General features: G+C 38.7%; 2 protein-coding genes and 1 long non-coding RNA gene across 3 annotated transcripts; all 3 read right to left on the bottom strand.

Annotated features, from left to right (window-relative positions):
- Positions 1-2,477: 2,477 nt before the first annotated feature.
- Positions 2,478-7,738, bottom strand: LOC146677502 (interferon-induced very large GTPase 1-like). The gene is made up of 2 exons (XM_085382222.1): positions 7,636-7,738; positions 2,478-6,931 (listed from the first exon to the last, which is right to left on the bottom strand). The coding sequence occupies exons 1-2, from the start codon at positions 7,721-7,723 to the stop codon at positions 2,478-2,480; spliced, it is 4,542 nt and encodes a 1,513-aa protein (XP_085238348.1). The 5' UTR covers positions 7,724-7,738.
- Positions 7,739-12,715: 4,977 nt separating this feature from the next.
- Positions 12,716-15,524, bottom strand: LOC146677501 (uncharacterized). Its single transcript, XM_085379649.1, has 3 exons — positions 15,511-15,524; positions 14,807-14,868; positions 12,716-13,332 (listed from the first exon to the last, which is right to left on the bottom strand). Exons 1-3 carry the CDS (start codon positions 15,522-15,524, stop codon positions 12,716-12,718), a joined length of 693 nt encoding a protein of 230 aa, XP_085235775.1.
- A 289-nt stretch (positions 15,525-15,813) lies between these two features.
- On the bottom strand, positions 15,814-19,276 carry LOC146677500 (uncharacterized). Its single transcript, XR_014913786.1, has 4 exons — positions 19,135-19,276; positions 18,644-18,799; positions 18,099-18,191; positions 15,814-17,809 (listed from the first exon to the last, which is right to left on the bottom strand). It is a non-coding gene; the product is annotated as an uncharacterized LOC146677500 (long non-coding RNA).
- Between the last annotated feature and the right edge of the window lie 123 nt (positions 19,277-19,399).

Raw genomic sequence — 19,399 nt, 5'->3', positions numbered from 1 at the left:
GTCTCAGTCCATAAAAGTGCATGAAACCACATGAAATGTCAGAGAGCAGAATTAATCAGGACTGTGGCACCCAGTGAGGTGTTGGCCTTACCACAAAGGAAGACTACCAGAGTTGCAGCAAAGTACACAGACCTGTGTTAACTAAGGTAACACAACATTTGCCTCAAGCATATACTGAGCAGTTGTACTTATATGCTTAATTATTCCTTTAAGGTACATTTTGAGCGAGGTGTTAATTTTAATTTTAACTGCTTTATTTCCTTAAATCAGCACATATCTTAAGGTGGAACCTATTCTTTCAGTATGTTGGATGATTGGGGGATAAATGATGAAAATGCAGTGCATAACCCTCTTACCATCACCCCCAACCACTGTCCTTTTTTTGTTTGTTTTTTTTGCTTTTTTTTTTTTAGAACAGTAGGTGCGAGTTTATAAATGGCGCGGTTGTGTGAAAGCTGCGAGTGATTTGTGATCTTGTTTAGGAACCTAAGGGCTCCACCTGCATGTCAACACTGGTAGAGACTGTAAATGCTTCTATCCAGGCATATACTACAGCCAAACACCAGGGGGCAGCAGAAACCTTCCTCTGAACTTCTGGGGCGCTATTAGTTCGTCAGCTTTTATCAATGGCAGTAGATCGGGAGGTCAAACTTATGAGTAAATGTGGAAAATGCTGTAATAGCTTTCTTTAGGAATTAATTTTTTGACCATTAATTAAAACAAATGTTTATTTTCTTTCAAGATTATTTATTTTATAATCAATATTGGTTTATCTTCTACTCTGTCGATTTATAGTTATGTTACTCTGCCTATTTATGGTTAGTTAAATCTGTGCCAGAATCTTGCAGAGATCATAATGCATCAAAATACAACTGGAGAAAGGTCTGACTGACATGACCTTAAATCACCAGTAGCTATGACGTCATTTTGAGCAAAACAGGTTAAAGTGGTAGTTCGAAAAACTTCGGTATTTATCAAGCTAATTTTATCCTTTAATTATTAAATTAGGAATTTTTCATGGAAGACCTGAACTTGTAATACAGTTTTGTATGCTGTTGTACTGGTAGGTTTACTGAACACGTTCTCTACCGTTGCGACTATATACTCTAGTATTGCAGCCATTTGTCAGTGGAAGTGCTTGAAAGCTGTTTTGTGTGGGAGAAACTAAATTTAGACTATAAAACAGTAAAAACAGCTGATAAGTACTTACAAATGCCCACCCCTTCTGCTCTTGAACATGTCTTTTTTTTTACTGGCACTTCATTAAAACTATTACTACAAAACCTTAACCTATAATAATTTAAATAAACAAACAGAACAACACAACACCAAAAAGCCCCCTAACTCTGTTTCTTTTAGCTACCACATAGTAATCACATCCGCCTAACAAGAATTACCAAGAAACATATAACTATTAGCAATCACAAAGATAAAAGTGCAATAGAAGAAGGGCAAGTGCTGAATGATGAAGACTGCAGGTCCTATAACAGTTCATCCATCCATCCTCTTCCGCTTACCCATGTTAAGGGTACCTAAGTGCAATTTAGAATTACCAATTAACCTGTCCCCACTGACTGCATGTCTTTGGACTGTGGGAGAAAGTACCTGAAGAGAACCCACACAAACACAAAATAGAAAGACTCAGTTCTAAGTATATAAATGCCACACAATTTTCACTGCATGTCAGAAAGAAAGTCTTTTATTTTATCATAACGCATTTGCACACAGATAACACCAATGTTCATCTTATACTTGTTACTGAATGGCACACTTATAAAAACCTGTAAAAAGATTTTATCATAAAAACAATAGTTAGGAAAATATTCAGGATAAAATGGAGAAAAACAGGATAAAATTCTAATTTAAGTAAACTCAGTCTGGATAACTAGTTTTAAATGTACCAACTAGGTAAACAAAACAAATCAGCCTTAAATCTGTGAATGAATTTTCATGTAATATAAAAAAACAGTTGTGTTTCTCTAACTGTGATTAGACCAACTGAGAATCAATATATGAGGATCAATATATGTCATTATATAAACATGATGACAAAAACACATTACAGAAAATCAATTTGAAACAAATTCAGATGACTGAGAATATATTATTATTATTAATATTATTATTGTATGTGAAAGACAAAAAAAGGAATGAAGAATTATAATTTTACATGATCTATAACAACCTGAACAAAAGAACCTGAAAAGAAAAAAGTAAAATCAAGTTATTTGTTCCAGTATAATCCATAGAGAAAGTATTTATTGTAAAAGAACATATTAATAATAGTTACTTTTAAATGTTAAGCCATTATCACATTAAAAAACAGTATAATCTCAGACACTACTTCTGCTTCCCTGTAGCAATGCTGTCATCTCTACAAGCCCTGCACTTTTACTTATGACACTAAAAACTCTACTCATTTGAGTAATGAGTTACAATGTGAAACCAAAACTGAAGGGTTTTGTTTCTCTGATGCTTTAACACATTTCATCCAGACTTTTAATAGCTTCATCCTTAGGGATTTTTTTCCACTCGCTAGGAATCTCTCCTCTTCCCTGGAATTTGTACTTATAGTACCCTTCCAGCTGATTTTGAAATCGACACACAAACCACTTCCAGTACGCCAGCTTAGACTCATCAGGGATGATTCTCCAGTTAGCATACTCTGGACCAGCAGTTCTGTACAGTTTATAGGGAACAGATTTCTCTGAATTATGATGAGGATAAAATCTGCCATCACTTGCAACATTTGTTGTGCAAAAATTGACGCTGAATTCCACTGTGCCTCTTTTGTGCCATCCTTTGATTCCAGAGAGTCGATGAAAAGGGACGCTGTGGTCATCAGGACTGTGACCTTCAATGGTGTTGGTACAAACAGCTGCACAGAAGGGACACGTTACCCAGCAGCACTTACACAGCTGATCAATGAGGATTTCATCAGGTTTTAACCTGGATTCCTTCAGTTTCCCCAAAGAGAGGCTGCTAGTTTGCTCAATGATGGAATCGAGTCTTTTCTTTATCTCTTCCTTCAGAAACTCAAAATCATTGATGTCACTGAAGTTTTGAGAAGAAATGGTATGAAGAGTTAACTCATCTTTTAGCAAACTAGAAAATTCCTTCAGCCACATCTTTATGTCTCCTCCCTGACTTTGGACATTCTGTGTTGCTGTAGATAAAGCTTGACTCATCAGTGAGTTGACATCATCAACATTTTTCTTGAGTATATTCACAGTTTTATCTCTGTGATCTATGAAGATGTATTTCTCTACTTCTGCTTTTATAAAAGCTTTTGTTTGTCTCCTTGGATTTCTGATGTAGGTGATGAAATCATCAAAGTTTTCATTCTCAGCGAGTGACTTCAGCACATGTTTCTCCAAGTTCAGCCTGTTCCCATTGAATGCTGGGAAATTACACCTCATCTCTCCAGCCAGACCAATGGCAGTCCTGTTACAGACAGCCTCAACAATGGAAGCTTTCAACCTTTCACAGATCAATTCTGCAAGCACAACAGCAGATGAGTTTCCTTTGCAAAAGCTTCTAAAGACTGTGTAAAACTGTGTTTTCTTGCTTTCTAAATAAGTCAGTGCATCTGTGTTCATTTTAAATTTCTTCTGGGAGTCTAGAAGCCAACTCTCTGCTCTGTCAAACACATACAGTATGAGATCGACTGTAAACTCCTTTTTCAAATTATATATCATTGGGAAATTCTTCACTTCTTCTTTTACGTTTTTGGCCACCTCGTGCAAGTGAGTTTGTGTGTAGCCTCTTGTAGCCACAGGTTTGTCTTTAATTGCATCAAGTGACTGTTTGTCAGCTTTGTCAATAAGCAGTCTGATCTCTTGCTGTTCATTCCAGGATAAAGCACTGTGTGATTTATGTTGTTTTTGTTTTGTTTTTGAATTGTATCTAAATGTTTTTTTTATATATTCCAAAGCATTTCTGACAGGTCCTGAAACATGTTCTTCTGGTCTACTTGTGTGATTGTTATCCTCCTCAATATCTTGAGTTGATTCACTTGTGTCAGAGAGATTTCCTTTCTTTGGAAGGATGACATAATCTGTATAATCTCCAAGCCTTGACATGTCCTTGTATCTGCCATTTTTTTTGCGTTCATTTATCAGAGTCTCTTCAAAACCAAGTTCTTTAAGGATAATAAAGTGATCTTCTTTCAAGTTGATGTCATCAACAGGTTTAGTATCTGCTGTCAATTCAGTGACCCAGTCACTCCAAACAGAGCTGAACTGTTGGTTTAGCTCTTCTTCGTCATTGGCCTTATCCTTCAGCTGCTGAGCGAGCTCTTTGCTCTTCTGTAGCAGCTTGTCCTCAAACTCTTTTTTCTTATCATCCAGCTTTTTACGAGCCTCCTTTTGTTGAATAACTTCATCCAGTTTTCTTTTCACTGTGCTCTCCTGTTCATCACAAAAGTCTTTAATTTTGGTTTCAAATCGGCCTCTCCATTGAGCCAAGATTTCTTTGTCTTTGTCCTCCTCAAAGTATGTTGTCATTTCCGTTTGGATTGTTTCATGTGTTTCATGTGATTCTTTTTTAAGATAGTTTGCTTCGACCTTGTCAAGATTTCCATTTTCAATTCTGTTATGAAGTTGGTTTTCAATGGTCAACATGTTGCTCCTCAGGGCCCAGGTCCAGTTTGCGTACTGGGACTCCAGTTTTCTGTATGCTGCAATTTCAAGTGTGTTTTTAAAACTGAAAACAAAGTTTTCATTGAGGAGGGCACTCCACAGGTCCTGGACTTTGTTTTTGAATTGTGTGAGAGTGATCCCAGCAGACTTTGAAGCTTTAGAGAGGATGGTGTTCTTCACTTCTTGGATGCTCTCACTGTAACCTGGATTAGGAGGAGCCATGGGTGGACTGCCCTCCCATAGCTGGGCACAGTATTTTACATCTTTTTGGACATCAAACTCAATGATGTCACTGAAGCACTCTGCACTGGAAAACTCCTCTTCAGCTGCTAGTTTGGTCATCTGGTCCAGTTTTTCTTGCAGGCGTCTCTTTCCTTCCATGTTTTTCTCTGCTGCTGCGACATCTGTAACATTCTGGTGAACAAACACACAACTGGGAGAAAGTTTAACTTTCTTCATCCTCATAAAAGCCTGAACAACAATCTGCAGGATGTCCTGCATCTCAGATGGATTCTCTCCAAAGATGTTGATCAGTGTCAGGTTTCCCAGACCAACAACAAATGTTGCCAGTTCGTTGTCATGGTGAAGAGTGGTGTTACCTTCCAGCTCAAGAGCACGTAGTCCTTCAGTGTCCACCACTAGAAGATAGTCAAACTTCAAGTCTTTCTTCATCTCCTCTGATACTTTGAGCATCTGCATGAAGACACCTTTGGTGCACCTGCCTGCACTCACTGCAAACTGCAACCCAAACATGGTGTTCAGCATTGTCGATTTTCCACTGCTTTGTACGCCCAAAACTGACAACACAAAAACTGTCTGGTCCCCCAGTTTCTTGATGACTTCCTCTAAAAGACTGGAGATCCATGTTAAAGGCACGTGACCTGCATCACCATCCATCAGCTCCATCGGGTGTCCTGATATCATCAGCTGTGCAGCCAGCTCAGGGTATTTAGACCAGTCAGTGTGTCTGCTCTCTCCTTCTATTGCTCTATGAGCTTCATAGATCTGTCCCATTTCTCTGAAGATGTGCTCCAAACCAAAAGTTGCAGACTGCAGTTTTCTGGAAATTTCTTCAAGCTCAGTTTGTTTTATTGATAACACATCTGATTTATTGCATTTGTTCTTTAAAGCCAAGACCTCAGACCATTTTTTATCATAACTTTGGAGAACTGAGGAAAGCTCATCTGTGGAGAGATCATCTATTAATATCTGAATCCATTTCAGAAAATACTGTTTGTCTGTCAGTGGCAAAGATGAGAGACTTTCAATGAACAACTCCATCAGTTTACTGCAGGAAGCAGCGCATTGTTTCTGGCGTATGTTCATCAGTTGTTGTTGCTTTTTACATTTCTCATTTTCGATGTCTCCTCTGAGATGATACAGTTCTTTGTGTATTTTGCTCCACTGATGCCACAGATCACCTCGATAAGGAAGGAATTCATCTTTCAGCTTTGAGACATCCATGTTATTCTTTTTAATCAAATCCATTATTATCATAGCAGCAGATTTCCCTCTTTGACAGGCTGGGACGCTTTCATCCACTCTGATTCCAGAGACCTCAGCCATCATTTCAAGCTGGAAAGATGGTTTCAAGCTGGATCCATCTACAGATAAAACTTCTCTAATGATTTGTTTCAGTTCTTCAGATACATCTGACTGGCTTCTGTCCTTGAGACCTATGATGTATTGTCCAGTTGTTGTCTTTACAACATCACAGTCATCAACACAGAGACAAATGAGAGGTTTGCGAGATTTAAAAAGACCTGATATAAATGATTGACTTTCTTCATGCTTTTGCAGAGAAGCAAAAAGAATAATATTGATGGAAGATTTTTCAATCAGTATGTCGCGCCGTTTTTCAGTCAACAGAGCATCACCATGAAGATTACAAAAAGCAATGCAGTCATTGAAGGCATCATTGGGTTTTCCAGCAGGACAGTACCAGGCAATCTCTGCCACACCATCCATCAGATAACGAGACTTGGTGCTTCCTGGACAGTTTCTGTGGAAGAAGGTGCTGTGACGGTCGTTGATCAAAGTGTTCATCAGCTGAGATTTAGACACTGACAGAGAACCCAGGCGGAAAAATGACACCAAGGGTGTCTGAGCTTTGCACACTGGAACACTCTTCATAGTGACGATGTTTGAGCCGTCTTCAGTTACCTTCCAGGTTTTTGTTATTTGTTTGAAAGTCCACAGAGGACACTCGATCTCCATTGTGACTGGGTCAGGGACAAGCAATGGTAAGGCATACTGACACTGAGACAGCTTTGTAATCATCATCTGTTTAACCCTCCTGCCATCCTTTAAAAAACTCACACCCATCACCCTAGGGACCATTCTCAGCCACGCCATAAAAAGACCATATATCCATATTTTATTCCACTTTAAATTAGCCAACCTTGTAAAACTACTTCTCCCTGAAATATTCATGTAAAGTTTTAATTATATTTTCGTTGTTTTAACCCTTCAAATCCCAGTGTTATTACATGAGCGCCCTGTGTTATAAGCCCCAAAAACCAAAAAACGAAACTAAATATTTCCACAAAAAACCAGTTGAAGTAATATGTGATTGTCATTATAAGTAGGCCTTTAGATGGACCAAAGATTGGCACCAACATACATTTTGACCTGCCATTATTTTTTTTGCATTTTTTTTGCAATTTAAAAATTAAAACTTCAAGGCCCTGAGTCTTCATTGACATCCAAGAAAAGAAGAAAAAATAAAATCATATGATGATAATTTGGGGTTGAAAAATAGCATTTATAATGGAAGTCAATGGGCAGAAAATGGTCCCCAGGGTGATGGGTGTGGGGATTTCTGCTGCTCAGCCATTTTAGGCTGATTTAAGGAATTCACACTGGAATATTAACATTGACAGGTAAAAACTATCCTGTGGCAAGTTTGGTTATATTCCACTGAACACAGTGGAAATGGCAGCCATTTAAGACATAGCAGTGGCACAAAAAGGTCCCAAGAAGGCAGGAAGGTTAAGGAAGCTGTCTGAGCAGTGAAATACTGCCATCTGAACATCCATTGGATGCAAATGAGTTTGTTCTGTCTCATGTGTGCCTGCACCCATTCTTAATAAAGCCCCCAAATTACTGAAATCTTCCTCAGTTATGTCAATCACCTGAACAGGTTTTGGATGGTTCCCCTCTGTCTGACTGTCTGATTTTACAGGAATGTATCTGACTCTGTAGTCTAACATCATCAGCCTGTGAAGAAACATCTGAGCTAGATCTTTCTCAGATGTCACATGGTTCTGTTTCACAGGTGAATGTATCTGAAGAAAATCTGCTGGTGGAAACTTATCTTGAAATTTGTCTTGAAGGTGAAGTCTGCCAAGCAGTATCTCGGTTTGTTTTTGACATGAGTTCTTCTTTTTGATTTCTCCAGAAACCTTCACTGGCTGCAGAAAATAAGCAAATAAATATGTACTCTATGTAAAGAAATTATAATGTTATATAGTGTAGTAAAGTAAAATGTCCTATATGAAAAAAATGATGACTTTCTTACCTCCTTGTTTCCACTGATGTTCTCCTTTACACTCACCTCCTCATCTGAAGTTCCTACAGTTTAAAGTGGAACCAAAAAGTCAAATCAATGAAAGTAATACACTTATTAATACAAGTAATACAATAATACAATTCTCTAGTTTTTGCTGCAAAGCTTTCAAACTTGTTCTTTGGGACTTTGTAGTATAGTGGTTAACACATTTTCCTAACACACAAACAATCTCTGGTTGGAGACAGGGAGGAGACATAAAACCTTGGGTGGGGTTGTATCAGGAAGGGCACTCAGTGTGAAATTTCTGCCAAATCAAATATATGAATCCATCTGCTCTGGTGACCTCTTGTAAATAAAGAGGCCTTGCCACACCTAACCAACTATAAGATCAATCTCGGAGCTGCGGATGGTGACCTGCAGCTGGCAGAGGAGCTGAATATCTTCTTCGCCCGCTTTGAGACCATGGTACCGGAGGTATTGGAGCCACAGCAGCAACACGCCACCCATAGCAGCACCCCCCTCACCCTGGAAGAGCACGAGGTGAGGTGCATGCTGCAGGCTGTTAACCCGAGGAAGGCGGCGGGTCCTGATGGTGTGCCAGGTCGAATATTGAGGGATTGTGCAGAACAGCTGGCTGGGATCTTCACCAGGATCTTCAACAAATCCCTCGCACAGGCGACTGTCCCACTCTGCCTGAAGTCCTCCACCATAGTCCCCTTGCCTAAGAAGCCCCACATCACCGGCCTGAACGACTACAGACCGGTGGCACTCACCCCAGTGGTGATGAAATGCTTTGAGAAGCTGGTCCGCAGACACATCACAGCAGCCCTGCCCCGCAGCCTAGATCCACACCAGTTTGCCTACAGAGCAAACCGGTCCACGGAAGATGCTGTAGCCACAGCACTCCATGCTGCATTAACACACCTGGAAGAGCATGGTAGCTATGTGCGGATGCTCTTCGTGGATTACTGCTCAGCTTTTAACACCATCCTTCCACACAAACTGGTGGCCAAGCTACAAGACCTGGGGCTTCCATACAGCACCTGCATGTGGATCAATAGCTTCCTCTCGGGCCGTAGACAGAGAGTCAGAGTTGGCCATCACACATCCTCAGCCCTGAGTCTCAGCACTGGCTCACCCCAGGGCTGTGTGCTCAGTCCACTGCTCTACTCTCTCTACACACACGACTGCACTCCTCGCCACCACAGCAACATCTTTGTGAAATTTGCAGACGACACCACAGTGGTGGGGCTCATTTCCAAGGGAGACGAGTCTACGTACAGAGACGAGGTGGAGCAGCTGACGTCATGGTGTAAGGCCAATAACCTCCTCCTCAACACTTCAAAAACCAAAGAACTCATAATAGACTTCAGAAGGAAAAAGGCAGAGATCCAACCACTATTCATTAATGGGGACTGTGTAGAAAGGGTGGCAAGCTTCTGCTTCCTGGGAGTCAATATAGAGGAGAACCTTTCCTGCAGTGTGAACGCCTCCGAGCTGCTGAAAAAGGCCCAACAGAGAGTGTACTTCCTGAGAATTCTCAGGAGGAATAACATCACACAGAGACTGCTGGTGTCCTTCTACAGAGCCACCATTGACAGTGTTCTAACTTACTGCATATGTATTTGGTACACTAGCTGCACAGGGGCTCAGAGGAAAGCACTCCAAGGGATCATTAACACCGCCCAAAAGATCACTGGCTGCCCTCTCCCCACACTGGAAGTTCTACACAACGTCCACTGTTTTAAAAAGGCCCAAAACATCATAAAAGACACCTCACATCCTGGCCACTCCCTGTTTGAACTGTTGCCCTCAGGCAGACGGTACAGGGCAATCAGTGCAAGGACTAATAGACTCAAACACAGCTGTTATCCAACTGCAATAACACATCTGAATACTACAAAAAAAATGTCCATCACACCACTCTTGTGTTAATCTATGCACGGTCTGAAGCATGTGTGTGGGAATGTATGTGAATGTTTTACTGTTACGTCTTATTAATATTTTAAGTATTCTATCTATTTTATTTATTGAATTTTATTGTTTTATTTATATTTTGATATTGCTAGGGATGATGCAATGATCGGGGACCATTCTTAATTTCATTGTTCTTGTGACAATGACAATAAAGTTTCTGATTCTGATTCTGAGGAGCAGCTGACATAAGTATTTTGTCACCATTTCCATTTTTGGCTTATTCCTATTTATATAAAATCCAATTTTCATTAAAATGTTACCCTTTAGTGGTTGCAGATGGTTGTGGAGGACCTGAGCTTTGATGGCACAAAGCAATTTTAAAGCTTTTGAGCATCGATTAGGGCATGTCCATTGGGCGACAGTGAATTTCAATCCTTTGCCACAGCATAAAAAGTGATTACAACTCAATTATACATTTCTTGAGCTGTCAAAAATTTCACACAGTTGATCAGCGTACAAGTCTTAAAATAATTATTTTACAATCCAAGATCAAGGCAACCAGTCACTGCTCATTTCATATGCACATTTTCAGTGGTAAAGGCATGATATATTGTTTTAGTAACTAGAAATTGGCCAGGCAAACACCACAGAGGCATCATACAGGAAATGCCATAATTATGTGTTTACCCCCTAATACTTGTATGTTATTTTGGTTTAAATTTGTTTGAATAGTTCAATTTAAAACACACAAACAGATGAACTGAATTTCATAATTTGATATTTGTGTATTGTAGTTTACAATAAACCAAAATGAAAGTCATTAAAGTCAATGTTTAGTATGTTTGTTGTGTGTAGTTAGTGTGTTGTGTAGTTGATTGTTTTTTTTTGCTGTGTAAACGCAGTCTCCAGGTGGAAAACAGGACGTGTGATACTGTTAGGATGCCTGGGTTGTTGACCCAGAGTTTTGAGTTTATTATATTATTTATTATTTCTAGTCTTTGGTTTCTTTGTTACAGTTCTGTCTTATGGTTTATGTCTCTGTGTAATCCTTAGTTGCTGTCTCCCCTGTCTGCTATATCCCCGTGTCCAGTCAGTGTCTGTGTCTGCCCTGGTCCCACGTCTCTGTTCCCTCTGTTGTAGTGCCTGCCTGTGAGTCTGTGTCTGTAAGTTCAATCTGTGTTATGTTTCCTGTTTTACTTTGAAAGTCTGTGTCTCATGTAAATGCGTCTGGTTGTGCTTCCTTTGTCTCGTTAGGCTTGATTTGACCCAGCTGTGTTTCCCTCCTGTTACTCATTCCCTGATTGCTCCCTCTGTGTATTTAAGCCCTGTGTTTCAGTTTGTCGGTGTTGTGATCTACCCTTATCTAGCTGTGTGTTCTGTTGGCGTAAGTTCACCTTGGAGTCTCAGTTTTGTTACTTTTTGGAGTTTAGCAATAAATTTGAGTTACTTTCTGTCTCCGGAGACGGCACTTTGGGTCCTTTTCCTGTCTGCACACAGCCGTTTCATAACAGATACACGCCCTGCAAGTATCAGGGTATTGATGTTCTCCTTTATCTTATCGTGGACAGAAATATTTTTTTTGAGTGGAACAAATAATTTGTGTAGCATCTTATTTGATGCAGAACACCTGATTGTTCTGTGAATAGTTTGAAATGCTTATAAAAAAATCCCGGCCTTGGATGCATTTTTAGGTAAATAGCTGCAATAGCTTTGTTTATTGCACAACTGTTACTAACTCAATTACTTTTTTGAAGAAGTAACAACTATAACTAATTACTTTTCCAAAGTAACTTGCCCAACACTGCTTATTATTATTACTGACTCCTTTAAAAAGCAGCTGAAGACATTTTTATACAAACGGGCTTTTAATTAATTTTAACTTGTATGTCTGATCTTACTGTAAAGCACTTTGTGATTTTTATCTGTGAAATGTGCTATATAAATAAATTTTACTTACTTACTTTTACTTATTTTGTCTCTATTAACCTTCTTGCATGAAATAACCTACTCTTAAACTAACAACCAAATTTCAGATGAAACAAACTGAATATTTGCTATCCTCGTTTGGAAAAAAAGGGGAGCAGCAATAATACTGATCAAAACACGAATAAGCTAATGTATTTTGTGTCTCCATGATCATATCAAAATGAGTGGTAATATTACAATTTAAGCCCATCTAGCTCCCAGACATCAATGTGGCAGTTAAGACACATGAGAGAAGCCTGATGAAGAATCATTATGTTCTTCCAAATGCATCTGTACGTAGAGAGGAGGCAGGTATCTCAAATGAAAGAATGAAAAGAAGTGGTATGTATGAAGATGGTCTGATAGACAACTTTATGCTCAGTTAATACATAACTACAACAATGTGAATTTGTCACTGGGGTGAAACAGCCTCAGAAACAAATAACTCTCATTTGTGTGTAGACATAGGCAGATGGGTAACCACTATTTAAACAAACACCACTACACCTCTGCGTTTAATATTTTCTGGACAGAAACCCTCACAACTTTTGCACAAATCTATCAAATGAATAAAATTTTGGTTACAAGGACAATTCTAAAGATAAATGTCACCGAATTCATTGTATATAATCAAATTAAGATTCACAGGTTAGCCCACTGCTGAGTGCAAGAGTTTGTTTGCCTAAAACACAGACAGGCAGGTACCTCTTTCGTTTGTTGAGTTTTTCCTTTCTTCTTTGTGGGATTTGTCCTCCAGGTGTCCTTCTTGGTCTTTATCTTCAGCACACATCAGTCCAGTGTAGCTTTGTGGATCATTTTCAGAGACCATGACATTTATTTTTTCTAACAAATTTGCTACCTGTTTTTCATCCATCATATTTCTGTTACATGTGTGGAACCTTTTTTCATTAAACTCTGTGTTAGTTTTCAGCTCTTTTAATGCACTTTCACATGTTTCACATGTTTCACCTGTTTCGTGAGTTACCACTGTGATTAAATAAGAAAGTGCTCCAATCCCAAACGTTCTCTCTAACCACTGCACTCCTGAGCTGTACTGGCTGCTATGCAGAGTGTTGGGTAATAGTAAGACAAAGGCATGAACTCCCTGATTTAAAGGGATTTTCTTTGTTTGTAGACCGAGCATGTTAATGACACAGACATGTTGACCACACAGATTATACAGATTGGAGGAAAATGGTTCCACATTTGTTTGGTCGTCATGGTCAAGAAAAATGTTCTTTGGTCCGATCTCAGTGGAATCTGGGTCACCAATTAGTACAAGTGTGAGATCGGGAGCCACTGAAGAAAAAGAACAACATGTTACAATACAGACATCACTAAAACCACAGTGAACAATTACTTTGTGATTTTAATGAACAGTAACTAAATATTAAGAATAAAGAATAAATTAAATTTAAATAATTAAAGAGGTAAATGCTTCACTGTGTTTAAACTCAAATCAGATGCATACTCTAAATAGGTCTGACTATAACACTATAATATGATCACACTACCTCTCTCACTGATGGGAGGTGTTTCAGACGTGTTTTCAGACTCTCCTCCTGTGCTGTCGTTGTTCTGCTCTGCAGCTGCGTTATCTTGATCCTCCATCTCATCAGCTTCTCATTTTACTGAAGGTCTGTGTATCATATATGCATTCAGTTTATCACAGATGAAAGTACAAAAAGACAACTATTTATTTGTCCCCTGTGTGCAGCATAAAATCACTACACTTTATCAGGTACAAACATGGACCTGCTCTTTAATAACATGACAGCAACTCAAAACATTTAGGCACGTAGACATGGTCAGAATGACCGGCTGAAGTTCAAACTGAGCCTCAGAATTAGGGATGGGTATCGTTTAGGTTTTATCCGATACCGGTGCCAAACCGGTACTTTTGAAACAGTGCCGGTGCTCAAAGCGGTGCTTAAAGAATGGAGAACACAAAATTAGGGGATGTTGCTAACCCCGGGTCCGATAACAGGCACCACACCCGCAGTAGATGTGCACGGTGTGAGGTCTCGCAGCAAGCTATCAAATACGGCGCATTTTTCGGCTTTTAAAAAAAACGCTATGCGTCGCCAGGTGTTTCATCAGATTTGAGGTGTTACCTCCTTTGACAGTATCACAGTATCAGCTTAAAGCACTTGTTGCAGGCTGCTGAGTTTGCATATTTTGCTGTGAAGTACAGCCAGACTTTTGACCGCTTCCTCTTGGGCATTTTTAATCTGTAGCTCTGCTCTAAAAGAACGTACGTACCTGGACCCGCCTACTATCCTCGGAGACGTAAAAGGATTGGCTAGAATCTAAAGTGTATCACAGCTCAGGAAAAAAAAAAGCACCGAAATAAAGCACCGAAATGTGCGCTGCTTTTCGGTCTGGTTACTACCGTATATGTCAGAACCGATACCGGTACCCATCCCTACTCAGAATTGATAAGAAAACTCATTTATAAATTTCGAATGTGGCGTGATCTACTGGGATTTCCCATGATTTTCTCCAGTATTTACAGAGAATTCAATTCTGTTCAATTTTATTTACATAGTGCAAAATCACAACAGCAGTTGACTCAAACTGCTTATGGTCGAAAAAATTAAAAATATCATAGCAGCATTTCTCTGGGTGATAACCACTCGTGTCAGAAGAAAATGGGTAGACTGCTATAAGCTGATAGGAAGACTCAACTCAAAATATTTATCTCAATCGATTTGTCTGTGAAGGTTCTCAGTCATCCAGGTCATCGTAGTCAAAGGAGCTTGCAAAGAAAAGCGTCTGGATTTCTTTAAGTTGCTTGAAGACGTTTCACCTCTTATCCGAGAAGCTTCTTCAGTTCTAAGGTCAAATGGCAGAGAGTCCCAGATTTATACCTAGGTGATTAGAGGATCATCAGGGGGTCCTTTTGTCCCTCTTTGGGGGGAAAGTCCCACTCTTTTAATTCTATGTTGTTGTACTTTTTCAACATGTTCAAAATAAAGATTCAATCAATCAATCATATATTTGTAGTGTCTGTTTTGCAAGGAGGATTAACAAAAAGTATTTCAGCTGAGCTCAACATTAAACATCTCCCATGATAATCCAGAATAACACTGGTGTTTTCTTCATGTTGAATGAGTACTTTTAATTTTGAAACTTTAAAAATGATTTTTTTGTCAGGGTCCTGGGACTGGGCGACCCAGGATCCCTGGGCAGTCATGGACCTGCGTATTATTATTATGTATTTTTGGTGTCGTTTCTCCTTCTCTGTGCGTGTACATATGTGTGTTTCTCTGTGTTGTGTTAGTCTGTGTCCCACTCATATGTTTAGGCGAGGTATGGGTGTGTATGTCTGCGGGTGTGCCTGGAGGATGGAGCTCGGCCACCTGCAGGCCTGAGGGGTGTGGCCCTGCGGAGGGACTGGCCACACCCGAAGCCACACACCTGCCGCTGATCAGGGCTCGTCGGGGGAGCTACTTAGGAGAGACTTGGAGCTCCCACCGACGCGGGATCATTGAGTTATCTTACCAAGTCAGTGTGTGTTAGCGTAGGTCTGTGCTGTGCGTATATGTGCTGGTTAGTGTTGACGGCTGCGTCTCTGGTTTCCCTACACACTCAAAAAAATGAAACGTTGACTTTAATTAAAATTATTTTGTCAACAGGTTCCACGAAATTGAATTATGTTAGTTTAAAGCAAAAATCTTTAGTTCATCTAATTTAAAAAAAAAACTACTTAAGATTAACAAGACATATTTAAGACTAACTAAATCAAGTTATGTTGTATGAACAAAGATGATATATTTTCAGGTTAGATAGTTTAGATTAGTTACTTCAACACATTTCTTATTTGTGGCAGTAAAATGTTAAATTTAAGTTAGATTAATTCAAATATTATATTTTCAGCCACCTTGTGCTTTATTAATTAGTTTTACATAAATCTATTTTGTCAACAGGTTCCACACAAATGAATTAAGTACATCCAACTTATTTTTTAAAATTTCTTTTATTGCCAACACATTCAGTGAGCATTTGTGTAAACCCAGTCCAAAATAAAACACAACAGCTCATTAGGGTTAGTAATTAACAGTATGTAGACAGATGCAACATCAAGACTTTAAATTAAATGTCTGTATCTACCAGAAATAGAAGAGAGAAAAAAAAACGCATTGAAGATCACATAACACATTGATAAGATGACACTTGAGTTATGCACATGTGATGCTAGTAAGGTCTGTGAGTGTTTTTTTCTTTTAGTGTCTAAAATGGATAGCAAAGTTGCTATTTGCAATGATTGCTTAGGGTCAGTCCAGTAACACAATGCCAATGAAGTGCTTTCCTTTAACAATGCAAAGTGAAGTGTCCACCTCAACAGCCACAATTTAAAAAAAAATTATGTTGTAACAACAACAACAACAATAATAATAATAATAATAATAATAATAATAATAATAATAATAATAATAATAATAAATAGTCCACTGATATTAGCAATCAAAGAAAATTACATCACCATCCCAAATAAAACTTTAACAAAACATGCCAACATTATGGTCTAACAATAAAACAGCTTGTCAGCGTTCAGTTTTTTTGCAACAGCACAGCAGTAACCATTTAACACTTGCCACTGTCAACATTTATTTTACTAGTGTTTGGGCAAAAAACTTCAGATGTAAACATTTTAACATGGAAACAATTGTTCGTCTTTAAAAGTCCACAAAATATACATTCATCCTGCATTCCCAACTTGGATGATCTGATATCCTCGTGTTGGTGTTGTTCCCAGACCATCATGAAAATGTTGTCACATTGTTGTGACGTTATTCTTTTGCGCGCCAAGCCATTCGTGCATTTATGAAATTCCAATGTTGCAAGGACAATATCAATTCTGCTTACTGTTTATTAAAGGGTTACGGTTAGGGTTAGGGTCAGTTGATCGGCGGACAGAGGCGGTTTCACGCAGCTTAAGTACAGTTTTTTGTTTTACGCCGGTTTTTCCCGAAGTCGCAAAAGTATGACGTCACAACATTCTGATTGGTCACTTGCAATGTTGATCCTGGAACAACATTTAGTATGATGATCTGGGAACAACACCAACACGAGGATATCAGATCAACCTCCTAACTTACCCTTATTTTTAGTATGTATTGCAATTACCTTTACAATGCACACAATGTAACACAAACTGAATATGAACATATTTCCACCTCATAACAATATGCCTTGAACGCTAATATACACACCACCCTTCAACATTTCTGGTGCAGTATCATCTCTCAATTAAATCCTTTAAATCTCAATACTTTTGATTGTCTCTTACTAGCCCCCCACAACAGTAAAATCTCTCAAATTGTAGTAGTTTACAAACTTTTCAAAATGTTCTAAATTTCTCTTAAATGTAATTTTCCCGTTATCTGTCATTTACAAATTACCATTTTATTCCCATTCAGCCTCCGAAAAACTTCTGTCCATCTGACAGAACATTCATCATCCAAATTAAAGGTTGGCTTATTCATTCAGTGTATTCTTGAGCAACTGTACCTTGGTCAAGAGTATGCTGACATACAGATGAAGGAAGAGCTTCTGAAGTACTTCAAAGAAAGCTTTCAGTCTTGAGGTTAACTGAGATTCAGTGCATATATCCCACCCATTAAGAGTGCACATGCAGAGGCCAGGTCTTCCAGGTCATGCAGGACACACTAGATGGTTATACCCACATCGGCTGGAGGAGTGCTGGCATCAGCTCTTTCGATGGTAAAGATAGCAAGGGTAATTTGTTCCAGCTCCCTCTGAACAGCTGTAGCTTAGACACAAAAACATAGAAAAATGGCATCCAGTTTTAAAAAAAGAAAGAAAAAGGGCCAAAGCTACCCTTTAATGACGTAAACACAATATTAGGAACATGCACCCCAGTGTGCCACTATTTCAGACTACAGATTCAACGATAAATATAAATAGTTTGGGTATACAAGAAGATTTCCCAAAACATTTAAACAGGTTCCATGCAAATTACAACAACAACAACATGCAACAACATTAGTTATTCAAAATTTGGTTTAATACAGATAAAAAACTAAACTAAAATTACCAACCAATTATTCTTTGAAGAGGATGCTTGGGTCTTCATTCAGGTAAAAAGGTAGTGCCCTGAGGACACACTCCCTCCCCTTTTCAATACTTTCCTTCTGTAGAGAGTGGCAGAGATACAGGAAGAGAAAACAGATATACTTTAGGATGACAGAAACTCACATTATACGCAAAATGAATGACATATCCACTGCACAGATAGACATGTACACAAGACCAACTAATCATCACATGGACATGAATAGTTAACCTGTTGGGCAGGGTTTCCACCACATTATATATGTCCATAATGGAGGTAAAGACAAACTAATACATCATCTTTTTTGCATTCAAAACATAACATAAAAACATTCACTTCTGGTTTAACCTAAATCAAGGGATCAGATTTTACATATGTTTAGGTAATTTAAATTTTCCAACGTTTTGAGTACCAAACTTTGTCTTGCTTAATATAAATGTAAGTGCACTGTGCAGCTACCATACACTAGCTGTTTAAATTTGAAAATGATCTTATTAGCCATAATATTTTGCTACCAACAGAATAACGCACCTGTGTGGCAGGGGCCAAAGTTTGTCTAATTTTCTTCCCTGCAACGCCTCCTTTTTTCTTGAAGACTTTTATGAGCTGGTCAGTGTATTGGTCAAGTTGTGTAAAAAGCCTTGGAACATGTGCAGCAGTAGTAATCCTCACATATTCTGCTTCCACCTGAAAATATGTCAACAAACACAACATACTGTACTGTATGTACACATATACAAACTAAAACTAATGTAGTAAGACCTCATTAAAGCTATAATTTTAACACAAACATTTACACAAAATGCTAATGGAGCCATTACAGCTTTTATTGTTATTTATCAAGTTCCAAAAAATATTGATCACAGCTGATCTGAAAAGAATTTCATGCCTCAGGCCCTTGAACTGCAACCTTTACCATGGTTCAGATGTGGAGAAGAAATAACAGGGGCATGGGATGGGTCACAAAAGAAAACTTAACTTATAAAACAGTTTTGTTTTTAAAAGTATAACAGTTCACATACCACATACAAGCTCAGCAATACCACATACACCACATCAGTATAGGAGGGAGCAGGTAAAGGCAGGATCTGAGATTTATAAAGTAAAACAAGAAATTCATTACTTAATTTCAAGAAGCAAATTATTGTTTGAATTACAACTAAATAAAATACAGGTTTCTGTCCTAGCTAAGTACTGCAACACTATGTGCTGGCATAACAACTTCAGTGCTCCTTGTCCGTGGAGTTGGAAATTAACATCTAATTTGTTCATTTAACATTTCTCATT

This window comes from Rhamphochromis longiceps, linkage group LG2 (assembly GCF_057381845.1).
Source record: "Rhamphochromis longiceps isolate RC_006_pf linkage group LG2, R_longiceps_female_GT1.1, whole genome shotgun sequence".
Taxonomy (NCBI): domain Eukaryota; kingdom Metazoa; phylum Chordata; class Actinopteri; order Cichliformes; family Cichlidae; genus Rhamphochromis; species Rhamphochromis longiceps.
Note: the sequence above shows the minus strand (reverse complement) of the source record. Positions and strands in the feature narration are given on the sequence as shown.